The 23,944-nt window shown below is 38.7% G+C and overlaps 2 protein-coding genes across 3 annotated transcripts in view; one reads left to right on the forward strand and one right to left on the reverse strand.

The window, feature by feature from the left end:
* ahsg1 (alpha-2-HS-glycoprotein 1) overlaps positions 1-23,944 on the reverse strand; it is a 76,658-nt gene that overhangs the window by 46,415 nt on the left and 6,299 nt on the right. The window lies entirely within an intron of this gene.
* sass6 (SAS-6 centriolar assembly protein) lies at positions 5,307-23,645 on the forward strand. 2 transcript variants are annotated; one of them, XM_018701866.2, is made up of 16 exons: positions 5,307-5,560; positions 8,099-8,159; positions 8,232-8,311; positions 8,426-8,530; positions 8,809-8,977; positions 9,388-9,465; positions 10,143-10,262; positions 11,046-11,237; positions 15,700-15,894; positions 17,482-17,571; positions 17,925-18,104; positions 21,632-21,713; positions 22,030-22,121; positions 22,238-22,341; positions 22,583-22,674; positions 23,251-23,645. In XM_018701866.2, exons 1-16 carry the CDS (start codon positions 5,499-5,501, stop codon positions 23,301-23,303), a joined length of 1,755 nt encoding a protein of 584 aa, XP_018557382.1. In that variant the 5' UTR covers positions 5,307-5,498; the 3' UTR covers positions 23,304-23,645. The 2 variants fall into 2 exon arrangements, with proteins under 2 accessions (XP_018557382.1, XP_018557381.1); XM_018701865.2 differs by having other exon boundaries at positions 5,313-5,560; positions 22,583-23,645.

Consider the following 23,944-nt stretch of genomic DNA (forward strand, 5'->3'; position numbering starts at 1 on the left):
CTGATCAAGAGCTCAACCAAGTATGTGGTAGAAAATCAGTGCTCAATGTTCCCCTTGCAACATATATTCAGACATACACATTCTTACGTTCATTATATTTATCTTCATATTTATCCTCATGTAGTCTTAAGTTGTTGCACAACTGGGTCTAGTCACATCAGTTTTAGTTTGTTGACAGCTCTAACACAGCACAAAGGGTTTGTCTTGTGTGGAACTCATCAGTTTTGATTGACAGGACATTGCAACCTAGTGTATTGATACAAAGTGCCAGGAATATTCAAACATGAGACAACAACCAACTTTGGAAAACACCTAACTGTGCCAGGAACATTGAGCAAGTATCCTGTTGTTCACAGATATCTAAGCCATATTTGGTAATGATCCATAGACCAGGCCAGTGAGTATGGTCAGGTTCATTAGAAATACATGATGTTATTAGTGGAACAAATTGCAATAGGATGATACTACAGAGAGATCAAATGGGAGGATTACTCTAAGATAGTTTCATAGTTCCATAATTAAAGTTTCAGGGCGTTGTCCATCAGTTTAACATTTCTGCAAAAAATTCGGACTCCTTGAGCTTTTGAATAAATAAACGATCTTGTGAAGACTCTCATCCTTCGTTGTTATTTTTTAAATCCACGACAAGTGCCAAAACAAAAGGAAGGCTGATCAGCTGAGACACACCAGGAGAACCACAGGATGCCTCAAGGAGCATTTACCCAAAGTTTCCTCCCCAGAGGGGGTTGCCAACTTAGGATATCACTGTTCTGGGTTTCAACTAAGAAAGTCCCCAGCAATGACAACACATCTAAAGTAGGCTAAAACATTTAATTATCTGCTCATGACTGGTTTGATGCTAAAATAAGGTTTTAGGGGTTTCAGCCATAGGCACCAAAGGATTCATTAATAGTGCATCACACAATACATAGCCTAAACTTATTCACTTCCACTTACCAGCTGTTAGTTAGCCTTGTTAATCATCTTTACACCTACATTTTGTTACTAATCATTGCATTTATTTCATGTAATACATTAGTCAGTAAAATCATCTGTATTTGGACCCAGTCATTGTTCATGTGTTTCATTTGGAGTGGAGAACAAAGATCCCTTGATTGTAAGATTGTAAGTTACAGCTTCAGTTATAAGATTGACTGGATTAACTGTTACAATATCCATCCAGCCAGCCAGCCAACCCCAGCTGATATTGACCCAGATCAAAAATGTTTTAATATTAATATTAAAATTTAAATAATTCTTTCCAAAGAAAGTGATGCCCTCTTAAATAAGTTGTGAATAAATTCTAATAACACTACATATGTATGTAAATGAAAAGATGAACCCCACAGGTCCTGTCAGTGAGACATTCACAGCATTTTACAAGGATACACCAATGTCTATAAATGGCAGGGCCAAAAAGCAGCAGATGATATTGTCTCAGGTGCAGGGGGTGTAGGTTTTGCAGGCTGCCTCACATCTGATATACTCTTCAATTCAATTCAAGAAACATGGCATATTGTCACAGCCCACCCTGTGACTTCTAGTATTTAATGCCTGTTTTCCCCTGTTTCTCCCTTCCTGTGTGCATCCTCTGTGTTCAGCTCATGGCTTCCATTATCTGCAGTATTAGAACCCCAGCCTAACATCTACCCGTTGCCAGATAGTTCAGCCTTTTATTGCGTTACTCTGCCTGAACCATGTGCTGTTGCCAAGCCTCTGCCACCTGTTCATCTGCTACTTTGTCAAGCCACCATTATCCCACATGCCAAGCTCCTGCCTGGAACTCCTTTTCCCCCTTGGATCTGGACCACTCCTGAGGCAATCTATAACCCTGTGTCTTCTCACTGGCCATCTCAATCATTTACAATAATATTGACTGGTTTAACATTAGAAGACTTACAACTGATTCAGCTGGTGTCATTGTTTCTGTGTCTTAGTGGGCTGTGGGGTCTTAGTTCAAAACGTAACAGTGTATACTATTAAATAATAGACTCCAGGATGAACTGATTAGAATTTAGACAGTCAAAGGTCAAAACGTAAGGTCACTGTGACCTCACAAAATGTGTCTTTGGCCTTGTGAACACAATATTTCAGTAATAGCGTATGGGAATTTATTCTTTCTTTCTTCATGATGGTCAAAGGTCAAGGCCACTGTGGCTGCACAAAACATGTTTCTGGCCAAAATTCAAGAATCCACACACTAAGTAACTGCAACTGGACTGGTTGGCAGGGGCATAACATGGCGAGGCATTCTAGTTACTAAACTTTACCTTAGGAACTGCAGTCCATTTACCATTCCCCTGCCTGTGCACCCATGGCTACCTACCACTGCTCTTCCCAGATGAGGAAAGGGAGGCCAGTGTCCCTGTTTGGGCTTATATCCAGTGGTGTGATGTGCTTTGTTCCAAGCCCAGGCTACTCTCTTCCAATTTGAATTTAGGTTGATTGCCATGAATTGCAATGATGGCTGTGAAAGCTCGCTATTTGTACAATTGCAGCGGGGGGATAAGCATGCATAATGGAGACCCAGTTAATGAAGTAAGCACAGAGCAGAAAGAGCCAATTTCCATTCAATATGATTGTGAGGACTGGCAACATGTCACTTACCTGATGTATGTCTGTCGTTGAAGTAAATGAGCATGGTTGGCCAAAACAGGGGTGTTTGTCTCTATTAAATATGATGTTCTTGTGGCCTCTCCGGGTCATGTGACCCACATTTTAATATAGATTTTTTTTGCTTTGTTTTAAGAGTAATTTCTCTGCTAATACATTGTTTGAGCAAAGGAACACATTTATGAAAATGCATGTTACATTTTTTCCCCCGTTGTAAATATTTTTTCACTGTCTGAACCTTGGCAAATAAAAGTTATCACAGCCATATTATCTTCTGACCATGCCTCTAAATTTTGTTTTTTCCTTCTCTTCCCTCCAATATTTTTGGATTTTTAGAGGGAATGGAGTAGAACCCTGTGTCAGTGATCAAAAGCCTTTTCGGCATCAAGAGCAATAATGGCCATTTTCATTTTCTGCAAGTGAGAGAAAGAAAAATACTGTAAAGGCAGATTATGGGGAGGACCAGCTGCTAAATCTGGTATATGGACATAGAAAAGTAAGACCTGATCAACATTATATGTATTCAAAAGGACAAACAGAATACTGTCACTCACAGATAAGTAATCTTCTTGTTTATTGTGGGGCAAAAACAAATGCATTTGAGTAATAATGACGATGGTCTTACAGTCGAAGATTGTTAATCTGTGAATACCAGTATTCTGTTTGTCCTGTTAGCTACGACTGTGCACCCAATACATTGCTCAGGACCTGGAGCTGTGCACGCTGCCACTATCTATTAAATATATCAAAAATTCTAACTAGTAAGGTGCTGCTTTTGTGTTACGTTGACGTAGACAAGATAAAGTCATAGATAAATTAATCTTGGTGTCTTATCACTTTCCCTTTTCCTCTTTTTTCTCACTTTCCAGTGTAGATGATGAAATAAATTTGAGTTAACTTTTTAAATTTTATTTTATCCCCCCTTATCACACCAAGAAAATAATAAGAATGTACCAGAGACTTACGTCAGGTATAGATGTAGCACCATGCTATGGGTTCTTCCAAGCAGTAAATGACAAGCATTTTAAGATAAAAAGACACCATAATATAATTAACAAAAAGATACATAATATGTTTCAAGGACCTTTTTTAAGACAGTGGTTGTGAGTCCCTCCCACAATTAATCCATGTCCCATCCACTTTCAATGTACCTTTTATTCTGTTTCATGTATGTGGCCATGAAGATTCGCACCCTGCAAAACAGATCAGAAATATGAGTTGGGGAAGGCACAAAAATGTGTTGATATTTTAGATATAACTAAGGAATTGGGAATCAATGACTGGAGTATCAGTCAAACCATTTTAATATTTGCTCTTCCAATATGGTCACTAAATCAATAATAGATTATTCTATAGTGAATCATGTTTGAGAAATACAATCAGTTTGCAGGTTTATGTTAACACTGTTCTACATGAAATGGATGTACATTAATAAATGAAAAACAAATTCTACAACTTAAGTTTTGGAATTGAGTGTCAGAGTGATAAAGCATATACAAGTAATCCTATATATAGTGGAAACAATGGCTATCTCATTAGCTCTCAAGTCTCAACTCTCAAAATGTAGGCAGGACATTGAATAATGCAGTTGTTATATAGAATCATTAGGCTGGAAGCAAATGTGTTTTTTATTTGTAACAGATGTTGGTAAGGCATTACAGATGACAATTTACCGATGACAGGACTGTTTTCCCTGCATCCATTGCTCCTACAGACAGTATTACACACATTAATTGTTTTTTTGTCTCTCTTCTCTGCACCTCCGCTCCTAAACATGCAAGACAACAGTATTTATGCTTGGAAATGTATCTTAAGATTTCTTCAGTGCCATATTGTTTACATGATACAAGGCGGGCTGCTGAAATACCGTTTCATTCCTAAAAACTTATACTAACAAAGAAAATACCAGAAAAACATCTCAGTAACATTGGAGTATTAACAGTAGCCACTATTTACCAAGGTTACAACATAAATGACTCAGTTTCCAAAGAAAACAATAAAAATAGCACGGCAACATTCTCTCAAACAACTTACCCTCAGCAACACAAACACCACTGTGAGGCTAATGAGAGCTGAGACACCAGGAGAGTAAGTGCAATACTGCCAATAATGAAAATAACTCACTGAGATAAAATTCACTAATACTCAACATGATAATTAAATGATAAATAAAATCATACAAATTAGACAAATAAATTGGGAATAATAATTAACAAGGTGTATTATCGACTCTGCTGCTAGCGCCAATGAGTAAACAGAAACTAAGTAATTTGTATGGTAGAAAATCAGAGACTCAGTGACAGAAATTATGGAATTATGATTTACAAGGAAAACATCTGTGACAGCAAGAGGCTGGAGTGGTTAAAACAGTGGAACTATCCAAATGAAAACAGTGTTGCCTGCAGTCAAACAGAGACTATAGAGCATGTGTTCTTTATTTGTCCAAAAATATCTAAATGAGAGACACTTAAGGACTCAGCTGGAACAAAAAGGGATCGGACGTATGAAAAAAAAAAAAATATAGGACCGATGTTTAGAAAAATGTCTTCACCTATGGACGAGGTACCTAACAGATACATGAACATAAGGACTTTAATAACTCAGCAGTAGGTGGCGATAATGTTCTGGCTTGTTGCAATTCGCTATTAAAACGAAGAAGAAGAAGCTAAAGCAGGTTCCGTTTCCAGGGCAATTCAGTTGGCGGCAGAAAAGCGCCAAATCAAAAACTAGGGAATAACGATCAAAACTTGAAGGTCCGTGCGATGGAAGCCAACGCCTCTTGGCATTAGTCTCCTGTGTGTCCCATATGTGCTTTTTATGTTAACCCGTTTACAGGCATGTACGTTTCCTACCCTTCTAAAGCGGTTTAACAGTGGTTTGTTATCATGGAGGAACTCTTCAGCAAAGCGTTACAAGTGAACGTGCGGTGCAGGGACTGTGAAGAAAGGTAAGACTGCCGACAAATGAATAAGATGACTAAATGAGTAACATGTCAACTGTAGACAAAAGCAAAGCGGTTTTCTGATGAGTTTCTGTTGGCAACAAAGATTTAAAGCATTATTTAGTGCGAGACAAAAGGCAGAATATTACTATACATAAAAATATTACATAGTAATTTTTAACGTAGGCTACGTTAAGAAAAATGATTGATGATGAGTTAAACGCATTTAAAAATCCAGCTCTCCACACTTTTTGTGAACAGGCTACTCTATGGATGTCGTCGCACTTGACGCTATTAGGCACATTAAAGGCTGCTGAAAATGTAAGATACCGATTTAAAAGTTCTGACTGACCAGTTTTGTGGTGCAAGGATGAGATGAGAAGTGAGCCTCGATTTGAGAGTCGACTTCGAGTGTGGTAAATGGGAATGTCCCGATAAAGTTTTCTTTGCCCCGATCCGAGTCATCGTTAATATTGAGTCAGTGGATACCTGTATATTGTAGATAATACGGCTGCACAGTGCACATTCGACTACATCAAAGTCAATAAAGCTAATCCACTGTATATGCTTGACAACCGATTGACACCGCAGTGCATAAAGGAGATTGCCTGCATCCAAGCTCTTTGGTTTGTATGTTTTAATTTTACAAAATGACCAAATAAATACACAAAAAATGTTTTACATGGCTTTTATCACAGTCCCACAACAATTTAACTAAATAATCAAACAAAAAAGTCTATTTAGAAATAGCTCTTATAAGAACACTCAACAATTATATAATAATCACAGTTCCACTTAGAAGTGGTGTTATAGCTTAACTTTAACATTCACAGTTACCAAAAATATAAATCAGCAATTCCGCTCAGTACAGCATTATAGTAAAACTGCCAGTATTCTAAAACTGAAACACAGAACTCTCACTTCCACTTAAAAGTGGTGGAGCCACTTAACATGAACATGAAAAACAAGACAAAGAACAAAACTAGTTTCTATTAATTGGTGTAGCAGCATGACAGTAAAACCTGAATATCAAAATAATAAAAATGCAAGGCACCCTGTTGTTATCCAGGAGGGCCAGATTGTAAAGTGGAGCTGCTACAGAAGCTTCTTCTCTCTCTAATTCAGTTATCTTAGGGCAGATTCTATTTAATGGAAATCAACTTCTCTGCTGTCTCAGCAGACTCGATGACATTTGAGATTGCATTAAAGATCACTGTCCACCACGCAGAGAAACTTGGCTGCGGTAGCAGTAGCAGCCAGTGAGGGAAATTAGCATGCACCTCTAGGAGTGCTGTTCATCGCCTTGATTCCCTGTTCAGTGCTGTTCTCTTGATAAACAACATGTTTAAGGACTGTTAAGACAGGGATAACATAAGCTGCGGTTCCAGTCTCAGTGCTCACTACCCTCATCAGTTTTTCAAAGGGCTCCATTAGTGTCCACTGGTTTGCCGTCAGTGTAGGTGGAAGGTTGTGGTCAGCTGCGTAGACCCTGAGAGGCTGCTTTTGCTCCAGGGGGCTCTGCATCATGTTATGAGTGCTGTTCCATCTAACTTGCACATCTTGGATTACATTTTCATATAAATCAGAATATCTTCCAGATGTGCCTAAGCCTGTGGTGACTGTTTAAAATGCTCTACAGTCTTCCTTTCATTAGTCAGTGTATTTGTGATGCTGTGCTGAAAAAGCAGACCTTCATGTACAACTGCCTGAGTTATGTGTGTGACTCAGCCCACACTCTGTACTCCCATGTTATCCATTGCTGCTCTGGTCATCTAGAGTGATGAGTTCAGTTACCCTCCATAACCTTTTTGGCCTTTTCATTATGTCTCTCCTGCCTCTCCCATGTGACCAGTGTGCCTTGTAAGGAGTGGGAGATGTTGTTCATGATCATGCCCTGTTAAACACCATTTTCCCCTTAATAACCACCTCCAGAGAAACCAGAAAGACATGGGGACTGGACGCTTAAATGCAATCAGCTCGTCATTTGTGTAAATAATGCCACTATAATCACTGAAAGTACTTGATATCAACAGTTTTTTTAGAAACCACTCTATCCGTTAAGGGTTGCAGGGGGGCTGGAGACTATCCCAGCTGACATTTGGCGAAAGGCAGGGTACACCCTTGTAAAGATCGCCTGTCCATCACAGGCCTCACATATAGAGACCAACAACCATTCACACTCACATTCACACTTACGTACAATTTAGAGTCACCAGTTAACCTGCATGTGTTTGGACTGTGGGAGGAAGCTGGAGAACCCAGAGAGAACCCACACAGGAACAGGGACAACATGGAAACTCCGCACAGAAAAGCCCGGGGTGAACCAGGGCTCGAACCCGGAACCGTGTTGTTGTGAGGTGACAGTGCTAACCACTGCATCACCATGTCGCCCCTGTTGCAACAAAATATTATTTATTTATTTGATCAGTGCCATTAATCACATTATCATAATCAGGTTGAGGGAAATTATTATGCAGGGTAATTTGAAATGATATAAATACTATTGTTTGAAGCCAGATCATGTTTAATGGTTTAATTTTGCAGGAAAGCAAACATTCGTGTCACCATTGAACTTCAGTTGACAACAAGTCCAGTGCACAAAAGGGTGAGTAGGCATTTTGTACTTTAAGACGGCCTTTCTTTCTGGTGACTAACCCGATGTTTTTGTTCACATTAGGATCTTCTGGTAAGACTAACAGATGACCTAGATCCATATTTTCTCTTCAACCTCTCTATATCAGAAGAAGATTTCCAAAGGTAAGTACTGGTAGAACTTTATAAATGAAAATACACAGTGTTTGAATTTAGGAAGTCACGAAACAGGCATCCATTATTTCTCACTGATGGTTTCTTTCTTTGTCATTTGAATAGTTTGAAAGTCCAGCAGGGGCTACTGATAGACTTTGCATCATTTCCTCAGAAGTTTATTGACCTGCTTAATCTGTGCTATTCTGAGCAAGAGTCGGACAATCCAAGGTATGAAAGAATGCAAAACGCCACACAACGTCACACTGTTCAAGTAAATAAGTTCAACTTTACGTCAGTCCTAATGATTTCAGTCTTTTACATAGTGTGAGATTATCCTAGACTCCAGAGATTAGTGAATTTGGGTGAATATTATAAAACACATGCACATGATTGCTTTTATCAATCAAGTTTAATCTGTAGGTGGGAAAATAATTTGAGACATCTGTCATTATAATGTACTTGAGTAAAACAACACACACTAAATGTTTGCATATCTTTTTCTACAGGTTTCTCCTGCACTTGTCATGTCAGTCTCCAGTGCTTGAAGGCCCTGCAAATTTCAGTGTTGTAGAGACAAATGCATTCAAACACCTGAATCACTTGTCTTTACGGCTTATTCAAGGCTCTGACAAAGAAATTAAAGACTATCTGGCAGTGTGTCTCTCAGCGCTTAAGGTTTGCTCATTCAGCATAATTCATTATAATACTGTCTGGATTATTGAGGATTTCTACAAAGGTAAACATTGAGTTTGTTTGGATGAAGCAAACAATCCAAGAGCTTTTACTACTCTGGTGATTTGTTGAAGTGGTCCTGTCCACACTGCTTGTATATTTCTTTTGCATCTCAGACAGGATTAGTTAAAGCAGTTCAGTGAATTGATACATTATTGTATTGAGAAAGTGTCTTCTAAATGGAGAATCACATGGATATTTTAGGGAGATGTAGACTTCAGCTGATTAAACTAAAAGTAATGGTTTCAGTAGAATTAAAGCATCGATTATGTTTTTCACATAGCATGTACAGCCAGAATCTGTTTCTCTCTTCCCTGTGATGTTTTTACAGATATGTTCCTCCAATCTTTCAGGTAGAGAAGCAGGCTTTAGAGACGAAGCTTAAGAAGACTGAAGATGATCTGTCCAGGCAGCTGAGTTATGCTCAACAGGTGTGCTTTGTCACTGGATATGGTGTTTAGACAATAACAACAACCAGAGCAAAGAGGTAGGTCTTGGATGCATGGACTGTTTGGGCATCCCCAAGCCCATGCATGTAGTTGCAGCTGTACAACATCCAAAAAGGCTGGGTGAGGTGGAATTTAGACCAGACCACATCACTGCTCTCAAATCTCTGAAACAGCTGAAATAATCACAGTGGGACACGACAACAATAGACTACCCAATAAAGAAACAGCCTCTCCAGAGAATCATGTTGTTTGGATGGAACAGAGGCTGGAGGCTTTCATAACTTACTCTGTGCTTGTGGAGATACTGAAAGTTTGATCATGCTACTGTTATCAGTTTTATTCTGTGACACTGTGACAGATTAGAGCCTTTTGCTCTGGTTTCTGCCTAGCACACTACCAACATGTTGTCAAAGCAACATAACTTTGCAGTGCAGTGAAAACACACTGACATTGTGCCAGCATAGATTGACCGCTTGCAGCTGTTTATGGAATGGCCCAGCACAACTGTACACTTGACTTTGTAATACCACACAGACATTCACAAATAGGACTGTAACTGTAAAATTTAAGTTATCCCTAGAATCAAAGACAACAAATCATACCAGATCTGAGATGAATAGAAGAGCAGTTCTCTTAACATATCTGTATTTCCCTGACAGACACTGTCTGAGAAGACTAAAGAGTTGGACAAACTACGTTCAGAGTGGACGAATCAGACTAGCTCTCTGTCCAGCCGTCATTCTCAGGAGTTACAGTTGGAGAGAGAAAAGGCTGTAGAGGTAAGACACTTGATCATTCTTGGACTATTTCTCAGTGAGGTTGTTATTAGACTTAAAGTATCTAAAAAAAATAGTTTGTAAAAACAGCTTATTTTAGCTATGTTGTTTAGCAGAGCTAAACTAAAGTTCCACTGTAAAACATCACACAAGAATTCCACAGAATCAGTCTTTTCTCTTTAATGAAAATTTAAAAAAAGTTTTATCCATCAGAAATTCTTAAGAACTGAAATGGAGAAATTGGTTGTTCTCTGGTGAATGCATAAGTTCCCCCTGTTTTCTAAAGAAACATGAAACATTAGCAGACTTGCAAGCATATATCCAAGCATATAGGGTGCCTTAAATGTTACATTTGTAATAACTCTGGTATCCAACATGAGCAGCAGCAAGTTCTTCCTGTTGACTCCTCAAACTGTCAAAATCTCAATGAAAAGCCAATCTGACAGAACAGTTCAACTTTGCATCTTCCATTTACTGAACTTGTTTATATCTACTGAGAGTTTTTCAAAATAATAGGTTTTACATTTTCTAAAGATGATTTTGAACTAATTATTTTAACTTATAATTATTCAGCATACATTTAATTAATTAACATTTTTAGGCAGCCAGAGAACTTATGTTTTAGGTTGAACTAGCTTAAACTGATTTACAGTGTACTGCATTTAGTGGTTTATTGGGAAAGCAGTTGTTATCACACCAAGCATATAGATCAACAACAAAGAGGTGGATTATGCTACAGAAGTTGTTAGAGGTATTTATTTTGTGTGACTGTATGATGTTTTTTAGGTACAGAGCAGGCTGCAGCAACAGACTGAACAGCTCCGTGTGGACCTGGAGAGTGCTCATAAGAAGAGCAACCAACAGCTTCATAGCAGACTAACAGAGTTGGAGGCCTCCTGCAGAGAGCTGACAGAGAGGAAATACAAGAACGAGTCTGCCATCAGAGACCTGAAGATTAAACTAGTGGGTGCTGAGGAGGTAAGTGAATGTCGAGGCCAGATTGGCCCAAATTAATGGTTAGTTTCAGTGTTTCCCCTAGGATGACTGTTATTGGGGTGGGGGTGCGGTGGTTTAATAGTTGGTAATAATTAACATACTTTTGCCATTGCTGGACTGCGTGCGTTTAAAAAAAAAAAAAGGCTGATATTTGGTCTGACTTTCAGACATTTGGGATTGATGACTGTCCCAGGCTGTTAGTTTCTAGCTTTCATTAAATTAGCTCAGTGTGAATAATAAATATCAATTAAGTGCAGGCAATTAAAAAATTGCATAAATACAAATCGTGATCCTTCAGTGAATCATTTTTTTTTACCCAGCCCTGATAAGCGATCCCTTTCACATTGTCACATTGTCATTATAATACATTATTATTATAATAAAAAAAAGATCTGTTGTAGCTGCTTAAAAATGGTTAAATATATAGTGGCAAGATAAAGTTAGAGGACTCTTTGGAATTACCTGCAGTTATCTACACATTTGTCTTAAATGATGAACAGATCTGCATCCAAGTTCTAATAATTGACACACAAATCACTGTATTTTTCATCAATGAGACATTCACAGTGTAGATGGAAATGACACCTCCATGATAATGACATCAACAAAAGCTAACTGGACTCAGGAGTTAACAGACCTGACATCCAAACAGTGAAACAAGATTGGATTGGAGGTGTGGGTTAGAGCTATTTTGACCAATAAATAAAACAAGTATTTTGAGTTTGCTATTTAAAAGAAGCAGTAGCTCACAAAAAAGATCTCAGAAGACTTGTATTGATTTGCATAGAGTTTAGATGTTCATCAGTCCACAGAGTGACATTTTATTACAGTGGCTTCTCACCCTAGAAGTTGACACTGAGCTAAAATGACACCAAAAGCACAACACAGTAAACCAGTGTGTTCCTGGCTCAGAGTTAGTATGAAGACCTTAAAGCCCATCTCTGCAGTGATCTGGTGTCATACTTATTAGCTCTGCTGTCAACTAAGGAAGTTAAATATCTCTGCTGCTTGTTTAGATCTCTGCAGCTTAGTGCAATAGCTGTCTTGTGGTACTGTAGGCAGACAGCGTCCAGTTGTTTAAGGGTAGTGGCAGCACCATGAGTAGGGTAGGTTGTATGAATTTCTGTTGTTCTGAGATAAAATGAGTTCAGTACAAACAGCATAAGCAGTAGGCAGAACACATCAGGAAACATGTCTGAGTTTATCAAGCAGGATAATGTTTGTATAGCTCTGTTTTCTGCTCTGGTATCATCAGAAATTTTAATATGCTAATTAAAATATGCAAAGGCTGTTATTGGCTCAAATATACAGAATTGTATAGCAGAGACATCAGGTGACATAATAAAAGGCACTAAAATTAAAATATGTCTGTTGTTTTACTCTGAATTCTGATCTCTCGCTCTCTGTAGTTACAGAATGATAGTAGCTCTTTTGTTGTTGTTTTGAACTGGATGACTGAGAACCTACACAGAAATACTGTCTCTGTTGACTTTCATAAAGCTTACACAACTGGGTCTGCAAAAAGCAGTAACTAAAACCCAAATATGTCTACATATTAGCTACTAATTAACTTCTACAATACATATAAAGGTATTCTTGATTGCGTGGCACCTCCAAAAACCATCTTATAGCAAACCTCTAATAAAGAAATAGAGTAAATGCAGTCAAGCAATGTAACATCATAAATCACTGAAAGACACCAGGCCCACATATTTCTCCAGTATCAATGTAACAAACTTCCATAACCCCACAGTCCCTTTTAAAATTGATTCCATAATATTCAGTTGCATTGTTATGCAGATGACAGGTAAATGTACAGTATATCCCATTAAAGACCAGCGAAGACTCTGACTTTCATAATGTACTATTTTATTTCTGAGGTAAAATGCTGGATGTCTCAAAACTTTCTCCAGCTAAACGAAGAAAGGTCAGAAATCATTGTTGGTCAAAGTCCATACAGACTTTACAAAAAAATCTTGGCATCTCAAAGATCAGTTTTTCTTCTCTTGACCTGATCTTTAGAGAGAGAGCATAATGGTTAGATTATTGTAATGAGCTCTCAGTTTTATTCAAAACACAGCTGCCAAGCTTTTAAGTACCAGAAGACAAGATCATATCACCACTGCTTTTACCTTCTCTTTTACCCTTTTATAACAGATTTTAAGATTTTATTAATTACTTAAAAACATAATGGTTTAGTTCTCAGTTATAGTGCTGAGTTATTGCTCCCCTACAAGCCAGAGTATAGTACTTTAGGAATTTGGACAGATAAGATAGCTTGGGTATAGGTTGATTGTTGTTTAGATCACAAGTGTAACCATCTTTCTGCCACAGAAGCACCTGGGCAGTCTTCCATACTGAGGGGATTTTGTCTGGAGTAAAGGTTGAATTAAAAATGTGTACAGGTTATGTAGTAATAACAGGATCACTGAGGTATAGGTTCTGTGGGTTAAGGAGAGTTTCTTATGTTGAAGAATATCAAAGCATTATTTAGTTCTAAATATGTGACAGGAGAGAAAATTACTATTATGTATGAAGTGATGACTAGAAGGGGGGCTTTGACAGAAGGTATGGATATGTTACCAAACATGTCACATGCTGCAAAGAAGTGATTGTTAAGACCTTCAACCATGTGTCTATTAATAGTAACTGAGGTCTATTTTCATCATTAATTACTGGTTGAAGAAGTGTGGAGGACTTGTTCTAGAGAGATTTTTTTTACTTTCTAGAATGCTGATTACCATTGCGCTTTGAGAGGGTCATGGGTAATAATTAGATATTGCTTTTCTCATAAAGATGACACCATGTATTTTCTATTCTACATTATGATAAGGTAGCATGACTATCAGTATTGTGGGTAAAACTATTAGACAAATATGTAGAGTCTATGTCTTGAATATAACATGTTATTCCTATGTGTGATGTAAGTGATGTAATGAGTAAATAATCAAATCCTCATCGAAATTGCACATTAACACTTTTAATGAGTTAAACCTCACAACTGAAGTCTTGTCAGTCCCAAAACAAGCGAAACTTCTGTTATACTAATCAGTGTCAGTGTGAGGAAATCCTCCTTCATGAACATCATTATTTAGAAACCTTTTTACATATACCTCCTTTCAAGTTAAACTGTAGGGTTTATTGTCTGTCAGAACACAGGTGGAATGAGTTCTATCGATGTTGTTATCGACCAGGTCTTAAATGTCTATCATGGAAAAGTTATATTGCGATATATATATCATTATTGCTTTATTCCCCCCTACTTCTAAGTATTCCCAGTAACATTCTTCTAGATTAAGCTGTTTGACAGCACTGGTTCACAATAAATTGCCAACATAAATCTAAAATCCCTCTTTTACCTGCCTGATAAAACAGAAACAACATGTGACTCAGAAAGACTCTAGAGGAAAAGCTGAAGTGTAAACATGGATGTACCTGTGATGTACATGTGTGAACCAGTACCATCGTCCAACTTAGTCTCAGGACAGCAGGATGGTACTCTTCCAAAGCCATGACATCAACAGTAAATGTAGTCATCTGCAGATACATGTTTCAAAACATTTCAAAATATGAAAATATCAAAAACACATGATTTGATTTGATTTGATTTAAACACTGCATAATATTGTATTAAATGTATTTTTTTCATGATCTTCAGATAAAATAACATGCATGCAACAGACACCAGACTTCAGAGAAAAAAATATACAATTCAAACTAAAGTTCTTGTTTTTTCTTGTTTAAAATCATGGTATTGAAAAACTTTTACCTTTTAGCTAAAACAGAGAAATATTATGCAGAGAGCATACAGCTAGCTTTTTTCTTTTCTCTGATCTGTTCTCACAAATTCTCACAAAATTTCATTAAAACTGGTATTAAACTTGAAGTGCAGAACGTTTGTCTCCCCCCTCTGGCAGTGAGAGTAGTTACACAAACTCTGTCCTGTTTTTGATGAATGCCTAACTCTGTTGTCAATTGCTTTCATAATCCTTCCTCTGAGCATCAAGTTTATTTTAAGTTTAGTTTCACAAACATTCTGCCATAAGCTCTACTATATTGCTGTAGCATACTCCGTCTCCATTGTTACAGTTGCTCCCTCCTTCAACTCTGGCAAACCAGTTATTGCTGGTTGAAGTAAAATGCATTGCTACTGGTGCAACAGTGCTGGAATGTTGCCATAGACACCACATTTAAAACTCTGGTATACCTTGAAATACAGAAATCACTGTGTGAACTTGTTTAGGCAAGGGCTTGAACATTACATAGCTTCATTTACATGTAAGTGTCCTATACTCCAGCATTAAGCCTGGTATTTACACATTCACTTTTGTTAATGGGAGCAAATACAGTGAACATTTATAACTAAAAACGATATAATTTGGTCTGTTACAGTGTTACCTTTTTTTTTTTTTTTTAAATTCTGTGGTATTATTTTTCTTTTTAGGAGTGCCAGCGTTCAAAGCAGCAGGTCCTGTCTCTTAGACGGGAGAACAGCACTTTGGACACAGAGGTCCATGAGAAGGAGCGTTTGGTGAGCCAGCTGCAGATGAGAGTTGCTGTTCTTGAACAGGAAATCAAAGATAAGGAACAGCTTATGCGTCGCACTAAAGAGGTGCTGGAAGCCACACAGCAGCAGAAGGTACTGTAAGAGCTCCAACTTCAAATGCATTTTCATCGCCTAAAAAGCCATAATGGGGAAAAAACATTAGCACACTTCACCATAAGTTACAGTGGTGACCCCATAACCGAATGGATTAGGGCGTGTACCACATGGGCCTTAGTGGTCTAAGCAGCGAGTCTCTGGTTTGACCCCCAGTTCGGGCAGACTGTTACTGCGCTCCCCTATCTCTCACCATTTCCTGTCTATCTTCACTGTGCTATCAAATAAAATCAAAAAAAGCCAGAAAAAATAAACAGTTACACTCTTATCGTAGACACAATATTATGTCCACTGAGTCTTACATTCTTAGAAGCACAATTCCTTATTTGAGCTGCTACGGCTGTTTATCCATGCTTAACATATGCATCTGTGGCTCTACTTGTTTGAAGGAGTTGACTGAGGCCAAAATAAATATATTGTTGCCGATCTGATACAATAACTGACAATACAGTTACAGATGCAAAAATAAAGAAGAAAATGGATACATATTTAGATGGCAAGTTTATTTAAGTTATTTAACACAATATCCTCCATTAAACTCAAAACGTTAACTATTAAATAATCAGCTACACTCAGAACTGGCTTTTAAGTGGTGTTCCTAGTCTCCTGCATGCTTTGGGGCAGCTGTGGTTCAGGAAGTAGAGCGGGTTGCCCACTAATCAGATGGTCAATGGTTCGATCACTGGCTCCTCCAGTCTGTGTGCTGAAGTATCCTTGGGCAAGATACTGAACCCCAAATTGCCCTTGAGTGTGTATCATCAGTGTGTGAATGTGTATGTGTGTGTGCCTAGAGTGCTATACATATAGATATAGAGATATAGATAGATGGATAGGACAAGTGCTATGTGAATGTATGTGTGAATGTGACCTGTAGTTTAAAGTGCTTTGAGTGGTCAACGTGACTAGAAAAGCTCTATAGAGGTGCAGTCCAATCCTCCATTTGTATTATCAGAGACAGTGAGCTCTGAAATTGTATTATCAGAATTTTAAGTTGATATTCTTATCAGCCAATAATATCAGATACCAATATATATCGTTCCTCCCTTGTGTGTGTGTATCCAAAGCCAAATATGTCTTATTTCTCTGTGCCATAGAGTTCCATTGTTGTCCAAAAGCTAGTAAAAGTACATCTATCGCATCATTGCACTGGGTGACATAACTTCATTACCATGAATACATGCTGCAGTTTATTTTGACTCAGTCCCACATATACCCTTCTACTGCCCAGCACTATTCACTAGGGTCCCAAATATGCATTGATCCATTGGCTGAAAATAGTCCCTGTCAAAGTCACTATGTCCTCCTGTTTGAATAACACTTGCCAAAAACTTCAGTGGGCAGCTGTTCAAATTAATTTACTGAGGTTTTCTTTTTTGTGTGGGTTCTTTTTTTGATTATTTTTTTTAACGTGTTTTGGAAGTGTTTTTAAAGATTTAAGAAAGATTTAAGAAAAATATACATATCATTGGTTTTAGATTTTTTAATGATTTATTTTTTATGTAGGTTCTCTGTGAAATTCTGTTACATTTTTAGCCTGTATGTTTTTTGTTTTTTTTTTATCTCTAGGAATCTGTGGAAGAAAATGCTGAAAGTAAAGAACTTCAGATTAGGAAACTTGAAGCAACTGTGAAATCACTGTCTGAGGAGCTGATAAAGGTTTGTGAAGCTTCATGCAGCTTGTCTGTCCACTGGCATATTTTAACACCAGGACCCCACAGTTATTTTAGTCATTTAATAACTGTTCCTGTGTCTATGTAAAACTGCTTTTTGGGTTATTTTAATAGATTTGGTTGAGGTTCTCAATAAGCTGAGACCAACAGGTGACTATTTGACACAAAGCAGGTTTAGTATCTCAAACCAGGTTCTAATGTGGAGTTGACCCTGTTTTAGAGACAAAATAATAGAAATCCCCTGTTGGTGTACTTAATAAGTTAACAAGTGATTTTATGACTGCATTGAATATGGTCCAGTCCAATTTCTTACCTCGTTTTATTAATTTTTTTATCCAGGCTAATGGTATCATTAAAAAGCTGCAGGGGGAGGTTCGAGGCCTAGTTGGAAAAATAAAAGTCAAAAACACTGTGACTGTGTCACAGGAGAAGATCCTCCAGGAAACATCGGAAAAACTTAAAAACACTGAAAAGGATCTACAGAGTGCTCAACAGCAGATCATCACAAAGGATGAACAGGTATGTCTTCCAATTATGGAAACTGCACTCAGATTGAAGTATAATATGTACGGATCTCTTATCTGCTTTGCTGGTTGTCATAAAATGCATCGCTACAGGTGCACCAGCAGGGGAATGTTGGAACATCAGATTTAAAATGGTATTCAGTGCCTCTTGAAAGTATGTGAATCCTTTGAGCAGTTTAGATTTTTATGTTGTTTTACCATGATTTTCAAATTTTATCGTCACCAATTTTTGTATATTAAGTGTGAGGTTTATGTTTATCAATTGCATATACTTGTTTATAGGGAATGAGTAAAAAAAAAAAACAGTGGAGTAATGTTAATAATTTCTTAATACATTACTTAATACACCGAACTAGACAGATGACTGCACTACATGTGACAAAACAGGACTTTTAGCATTAATTTATAAATCTTCGCAAATATGAAATAAAACAACACAATATTCATCAATTCTTATCTATAGTAATGTAATGTTGTATAATTAACACTTACAACAGAGCCTCTCTGAGGCTCAACACAGCAGAAGCGATGGATTAAACAAAGGATGCTCTGGAGCACATTTCCATGAAGAAAACAAAACAAGATGGGTGGTCTGAACTATGACTCTAACCATGTGATCTCAAATGACCAATTAAAAAAACAGGGTCTCAAAACTGACAGCATCCTTCAAAATAACCGCCAGGGTGCACTATAGTGCTCTTTAACTACAGGTGTAACATAACAGTGTGAGTAGCCAAAAAACTACAAGAAACATGGAATTAGTGTATGTGCTAATGTAACTGAACCCCCAACTGCACTGGTATAGTCAAGTAGGTAAAAGATTCAGGTGAAAGACATTTGGGACATCTTAAGGAAAAGGTCTGAGCAGTACTGATTAAAAGAGAGAGGAAACCAACCAAACCACTGCAGTGCCAAGGCGTACTTCCGCTTTGAGAAGACGCTGGTGTTTGTTTCGATGCTTCTCACTCCGAGCCAAAACTTTTTTTTGGTGTTTACTGTGCTTTTTTCGGCATTCTTTACACTGGATATTTGCCACACTGCAACTGGATCATCACACTTCAACTGGATCATCACTGGATGATACTGCAGCACGACAATCACACACCATCTGCACTCACCTGCTCCACCGATCTGCTGCTGCTGTTACCATCCACCAACGAGTTAGCAAGAAATCCACTGCAGAAATACCATTCTCCGGTCCCTTGACTGTGGTATACTCCTTTGATCCTCTTATCTTTTTCTCTGTGGCCCCTGGGAAATCCTGATCAGGACGTCTTCCACTCAGTGGCAGCAATTTTCACTGGCCGCAACGAAATAGCTACTGCTCCATCCAGCAGCCAGTAGCATTAGCCAGTTGCAACTACAGAGAAGTTGCAGACCGTGGAGATGTTTGTTCCACGCTATGCTTACATGAATAAGCCTCGCTTTGAGGGCTGTGGTGGTGGGCTCGCTGTTATTTATCAAGCCGACGTTCTGGTTAAAGAGGTAGTAGTACCACTTGCCACCTCATTTGAGTGTATGGCTTTTACTCTGACTGGGTTCTCCCAGCTTCAGGTGGTCCTCATTTACTGCCCACCTAAAGTCTCCAGCTTCACTGACTTCCTGGCTCAGCTGTCTTAACTACTTGCCACTGTCTGCTCTGCATCATCATCCACACGCCTGGACCTGACTGTCTCTGACCACTTTCACTGTTCCTGCTTCTCTCCCCAGGCATTGCCCTAAACGTACAATAACATTTAGGAACACTAAAACAGTGAGTCCACCAGCCCTATCTTCCCTGATGGTGGCTAACTTGGCTATGGCTCCTGCTGATGCCACTGTTGATGACTTGGTGGCCCTTTACAATACTGCCTTATCTGCCAGCCTTGACTGTCTTGCCCCTGTCAAAACCAGATCTGTTTCTTTCACCCGTCCTGCCCCCTGGTTCACCCCTGAGCTCCACACATTGAAAGCTACTGGTTGACAGCTGGAGAGGGTCTATAAAAAAACTGGCCTCACTATCCATCATCTGGCCTTTTAAAGACCACGTTTTGGCCTACAAGGACGCTCTCTCCCGGACCAAGACCCAATATTATTCCACCCTTATTGGGACCCAGGAAAAACCCCAAATTGCTATTTTCTAAACTAAACTGGACTCCATCCATCAGCAGCTCCTGGCACCTGCCACCAGCACACCTTGCACTCCCCAGCCTCAGGACGTTGCTGCCCCAGATGTATGCCTCCCCCAGTGCCACCTCTCCTCCTTCATGCCTGTGGATGCTTCCCTGCTCAGTGAGTTGGTCACCAAGTCCAAAGCTTCCACCTGCTCCCTGGACCCCTTGCCTACGGTTCTAGTGAAAGCCTGCTTTCCCACCCTCTGCCCTTTGATGACAGACATTATTAATACGTTACTTCAAACTGGTACAGTACCAGCCACTGTCAAAACTGCCTCAGTCACTCCTATCCTTAAGAAGCCTGGTCTGGAGCCCAACGATCTCAGCAACTACCAGCCGATCTCCAACCTCCCTTTCCTGAGCAAAATCCTGGAAAGAGCAGTTGCCACTCAGCTACAACAATATATGTCAGACCATGAGCTCTATGAACCCCTTCAATCTGGCTTCAGGGCCCATCACAGCACAGAGACTGTCTTAGTGAAGATCACAAATGATCTTCTTTTCGCTGCTGATTCTGGCCGCATCAGCATCCTAGTACTCCTGGACCTCTCTGCTGCATTTGACACAGTTTCCCACACCATCTTCCTCAATCGCCTCTCCACACACCTTGGCCTCACTGGTACAGCTCTCTCCTGGCTTCAATCCTACCTATCCAACCGGATAGAATAGGATTCCTTCAGGAAGAAGGAAGTGACAGGCCATCAGTCTGGGGTAAGCTATAAGACCATCTCCAAAGGATTCCAGTTCCATCCATCCACTGTAAGACAAATCATTTACAAATGGAGGCCCTTCAGCATGACTGCAACTCTGCCTAGAAGTAGATGCCCATGAAAACTATCACCAAGAAGCACCAGAAAAATGAATTAGTTAAAGATCAACCCACACATCTAGAGAGTTGCAGACCTCTCTGGCAGCATCTGGGTGTACGCACATCTACAGAGGATACACACACACACACACACACACACACACACACATATATATATATATATATATATATATATATATATTTTTTTTTTTTTTTTTTTTTTTTTTTTTTTAAAGCAGGCGGTACATGCCAGATGTCCCTCCAACCTCTCTTTAACTGGCTGAGTTCTGCAATGAGGAGTGAGCAAAAATTCCCAAGTTCTTTCAGAGGCATAGGGTCAAATTTTACAACCTTTAAACAATGCATATTTGTTTTCCTGTTAAAGTCCTTGTTATCGAACAAACATGAACATGTGTCTTGTACTGCACCTTAGCTTGTGGACTGAGCCACCAAACAGTCATTCACCTGAGAAAAGTGCAGTGCTACAATCAGTTTGCAGGCTTAAACAATAGAAAATGATATGATGTGAACTTGGTAATAATAATATTTGGTATTTTACAGGTTTCAAAATTGAAGGAGCAGTTGGAGATAACGGTAAATCAACTAAATGAAAGTAGAGAAGTGCTAAAAACCAATGAAAATGGTGAGGATGCTTGTCTCATTTATTTCATTCATTTATAACTGAAAAGTCCATTCTCAGTAACACAACCTGGCAACTGTACACAGATGGATTATTAATTTATAGATGGAACTGTTTATGAGTCAATGGTGTGTTCTTGTCACTAGAAAGAAAGACAATTTGAAGAGGGTATGCCAAAACAGCGAATTGCAACTTTCTCAACAATAAACATCACACTGGTGTCAATTACACTCTAAAAGTGTGACTATCAAAGTGCTGTGTCAGTTTTGCCAGTTTTTAATGCCATTTTCATCTTGTCACACTTTTTTTTTAAACACAGTTATAAGTTGGCTCAACAAGCAGCTCAATGAAAAGCAGCTGTCTCCTGAAACTATGGAGAATCCTTCAGTTTTATCCACAACAAGTGTGAGGGTAGGAAATGTATTTTTTTGTAGCTACACACTTCACTTGATAAACAGGATAAAAAACAAATTAGACATCAACTATTAACACTGTGACCAGTGAAAGATATGATTGTATTTTTCCAGGCACAGTTTTATCCTCAGTCAAGTAAACCTGCTGTATCTCCTGGGGTGACTGCTGATGTCACTCCTGCTGTACAGCGTGCAGTACAGCCAACCAACAGACAGATGTGAGTTTGGATGATTGCTTGTTTACTCCAAGTACATTTTTTTTATTTCCACAGTATAGACTAGTGTGGAACACATTCAGTCCAAAGAGGACTTAGCGTTTGACTCTGTTTACATCTTATTCTTCTGATTCAAGTTTTTTATAAAACTCTGTCTTGTCTGTGGTGTGATTTAGTTTTTCAAGCATGCTGTTTGGTATGTTCATTTTGTGTTCAAGTGCATGTGTTTTCTCCTTGTCCTCAGGGGAGACTATGCAGGTCTGGATTCTAAGTATTTTGAGAGGAGAGATGATAGCATCCCAATCTATGGCCTGTCATCTAATCTGGTTCACAGAGGTAATCTGATCATCTTTTACAATGAGCTTCACAATATTCAGCATAAACAACAAAGCAGAGAATATCATGTTTTGTAGTAGTACTGGAAGGGTGGTACTTTGGTGTGTCAGGGCAGAAAAGTGTGAGCACAGTGTGCGTGCAACCAGGTTACAGTCACCTTTCTGCATTATCCTGATTTCTTCATTGTGTATATGAGAGGTGTGCTTGCATTCAAAGTATGAGAAACTGTTGCAAGGTAGCTTCTATAAAGAGGTCAAACAAACAGCACTGTACGGCATGTTATCAGACCACAACAGAGGGCAAAGTGTTTCTACCTGTTCTGACACACTGGAAGCTGCAGTGGAAAGCCTGCTGTCATAGCCGTTCCTCGGCACCTCTGCCTTCCCAGTCTCTAAAATAAGTCTTGGTCTTGTGTGTGTCTTTGTAACCTTGACATACACCTAGTGTTTTGGTTTGTAGTGTGATGCTATTTTGTAAGTCTTAATACAAATAAAAGAAATTCATCATATTATTAAAAGTTTTTGGTTGAAATGTTGGTTGAGTGAGGTTGATGTAGTTTTTTCTTCTTCTTTTCAGAGTTTCCTCAGCGAACAAAGCCTCCTGTGGCTTCTGCTTATTTCTCTGCATGATGCAGAAAGTACTAGATGTAAGGACAGAAAGGCCTTCTTTCCAGCTAGAGGTGGAAGTAAGACATTAAAACTTCACCATCTGCTTTATGTCTTCTACTCCTATACAAAACTCTTACTGACCTGCTGTACTACGTAAACGTGTTTTTAGATATTTTATCTGCTACTGGGCTATGTGTCTGTCTTTCAATTTGTGGTTCAAGTAAATTCTGTTAAAATTTTATGGTAGATTTCAGTGATTTCTATTTCTCCTTACACAGTAGTGTAAAGTGTTTTTTCATTGTTTTCTGTTGTATTTCAGTTGTGTGAGTTTGTCTGTAATAAACACAGTAATTCCTAAGTATCTACAGGTTTAATTTATTTAATCTTACTTTAAGGTCCCCTCAAATATTAACTGTTCAGTGTTGAGATTATTTTCATTTTAGTGTCCTCTAATCATACTAATTAAAGAAGCGTGACAATAAAAACCCAGCCCAAAGAACAATGGCCAGCTAGAGCTCACGCTGCTGCTCTGCGGGTGGGATTTAGATGGCACACTGCTTACATGTCGTTAAATAGAGAGAATAGAGATCCATCTTTCAAACAATCATGAAATGGAAATTACATCCAGAGACATGCAACTTAGGTTAATTGATGACTAAATT

This window comes from Lates calcarifer, linkage group LG17 (genome assembly GCF_001640805.2).
Source record: "Lates calcarifer isolate ASB-BC8 linkage group LG17, TLL_Latcal_v3, whole genome shotgun sequence".
NCBI lineage: Eukaryota > Metazoa > Chordata > Actinopteri > Centropomidae > Lates > Lates calcarifer.

What these genes read in the sequence shown, in the direction of transcription:
- sass6 (XM_018701865.2), top strand. Translation starts at nt 5,499, where the DNA reads ATGGAGGAACTCTTCAGCAAAGCGTTACAAGTGAACGTGCGGTGCAGG. An exon ending in GCTAAAAACCAATGAAAATG is followed by an intron (nt 21,714 to 22,029) that starts GTGAGGATGCTT and finishes TTTTAAACACAG; the next exon opens with TTATAAGTTGGCTCAACAAG. An exon ending in TATCCACAACAAGTGTGAGG is followed by an intron (nt 22,122 to 22,237) that starts GTAGGAAATGTA and finishes GTATTTTTCCAG; the next exon opens with GCACAGTTTTATCCTCAGTC.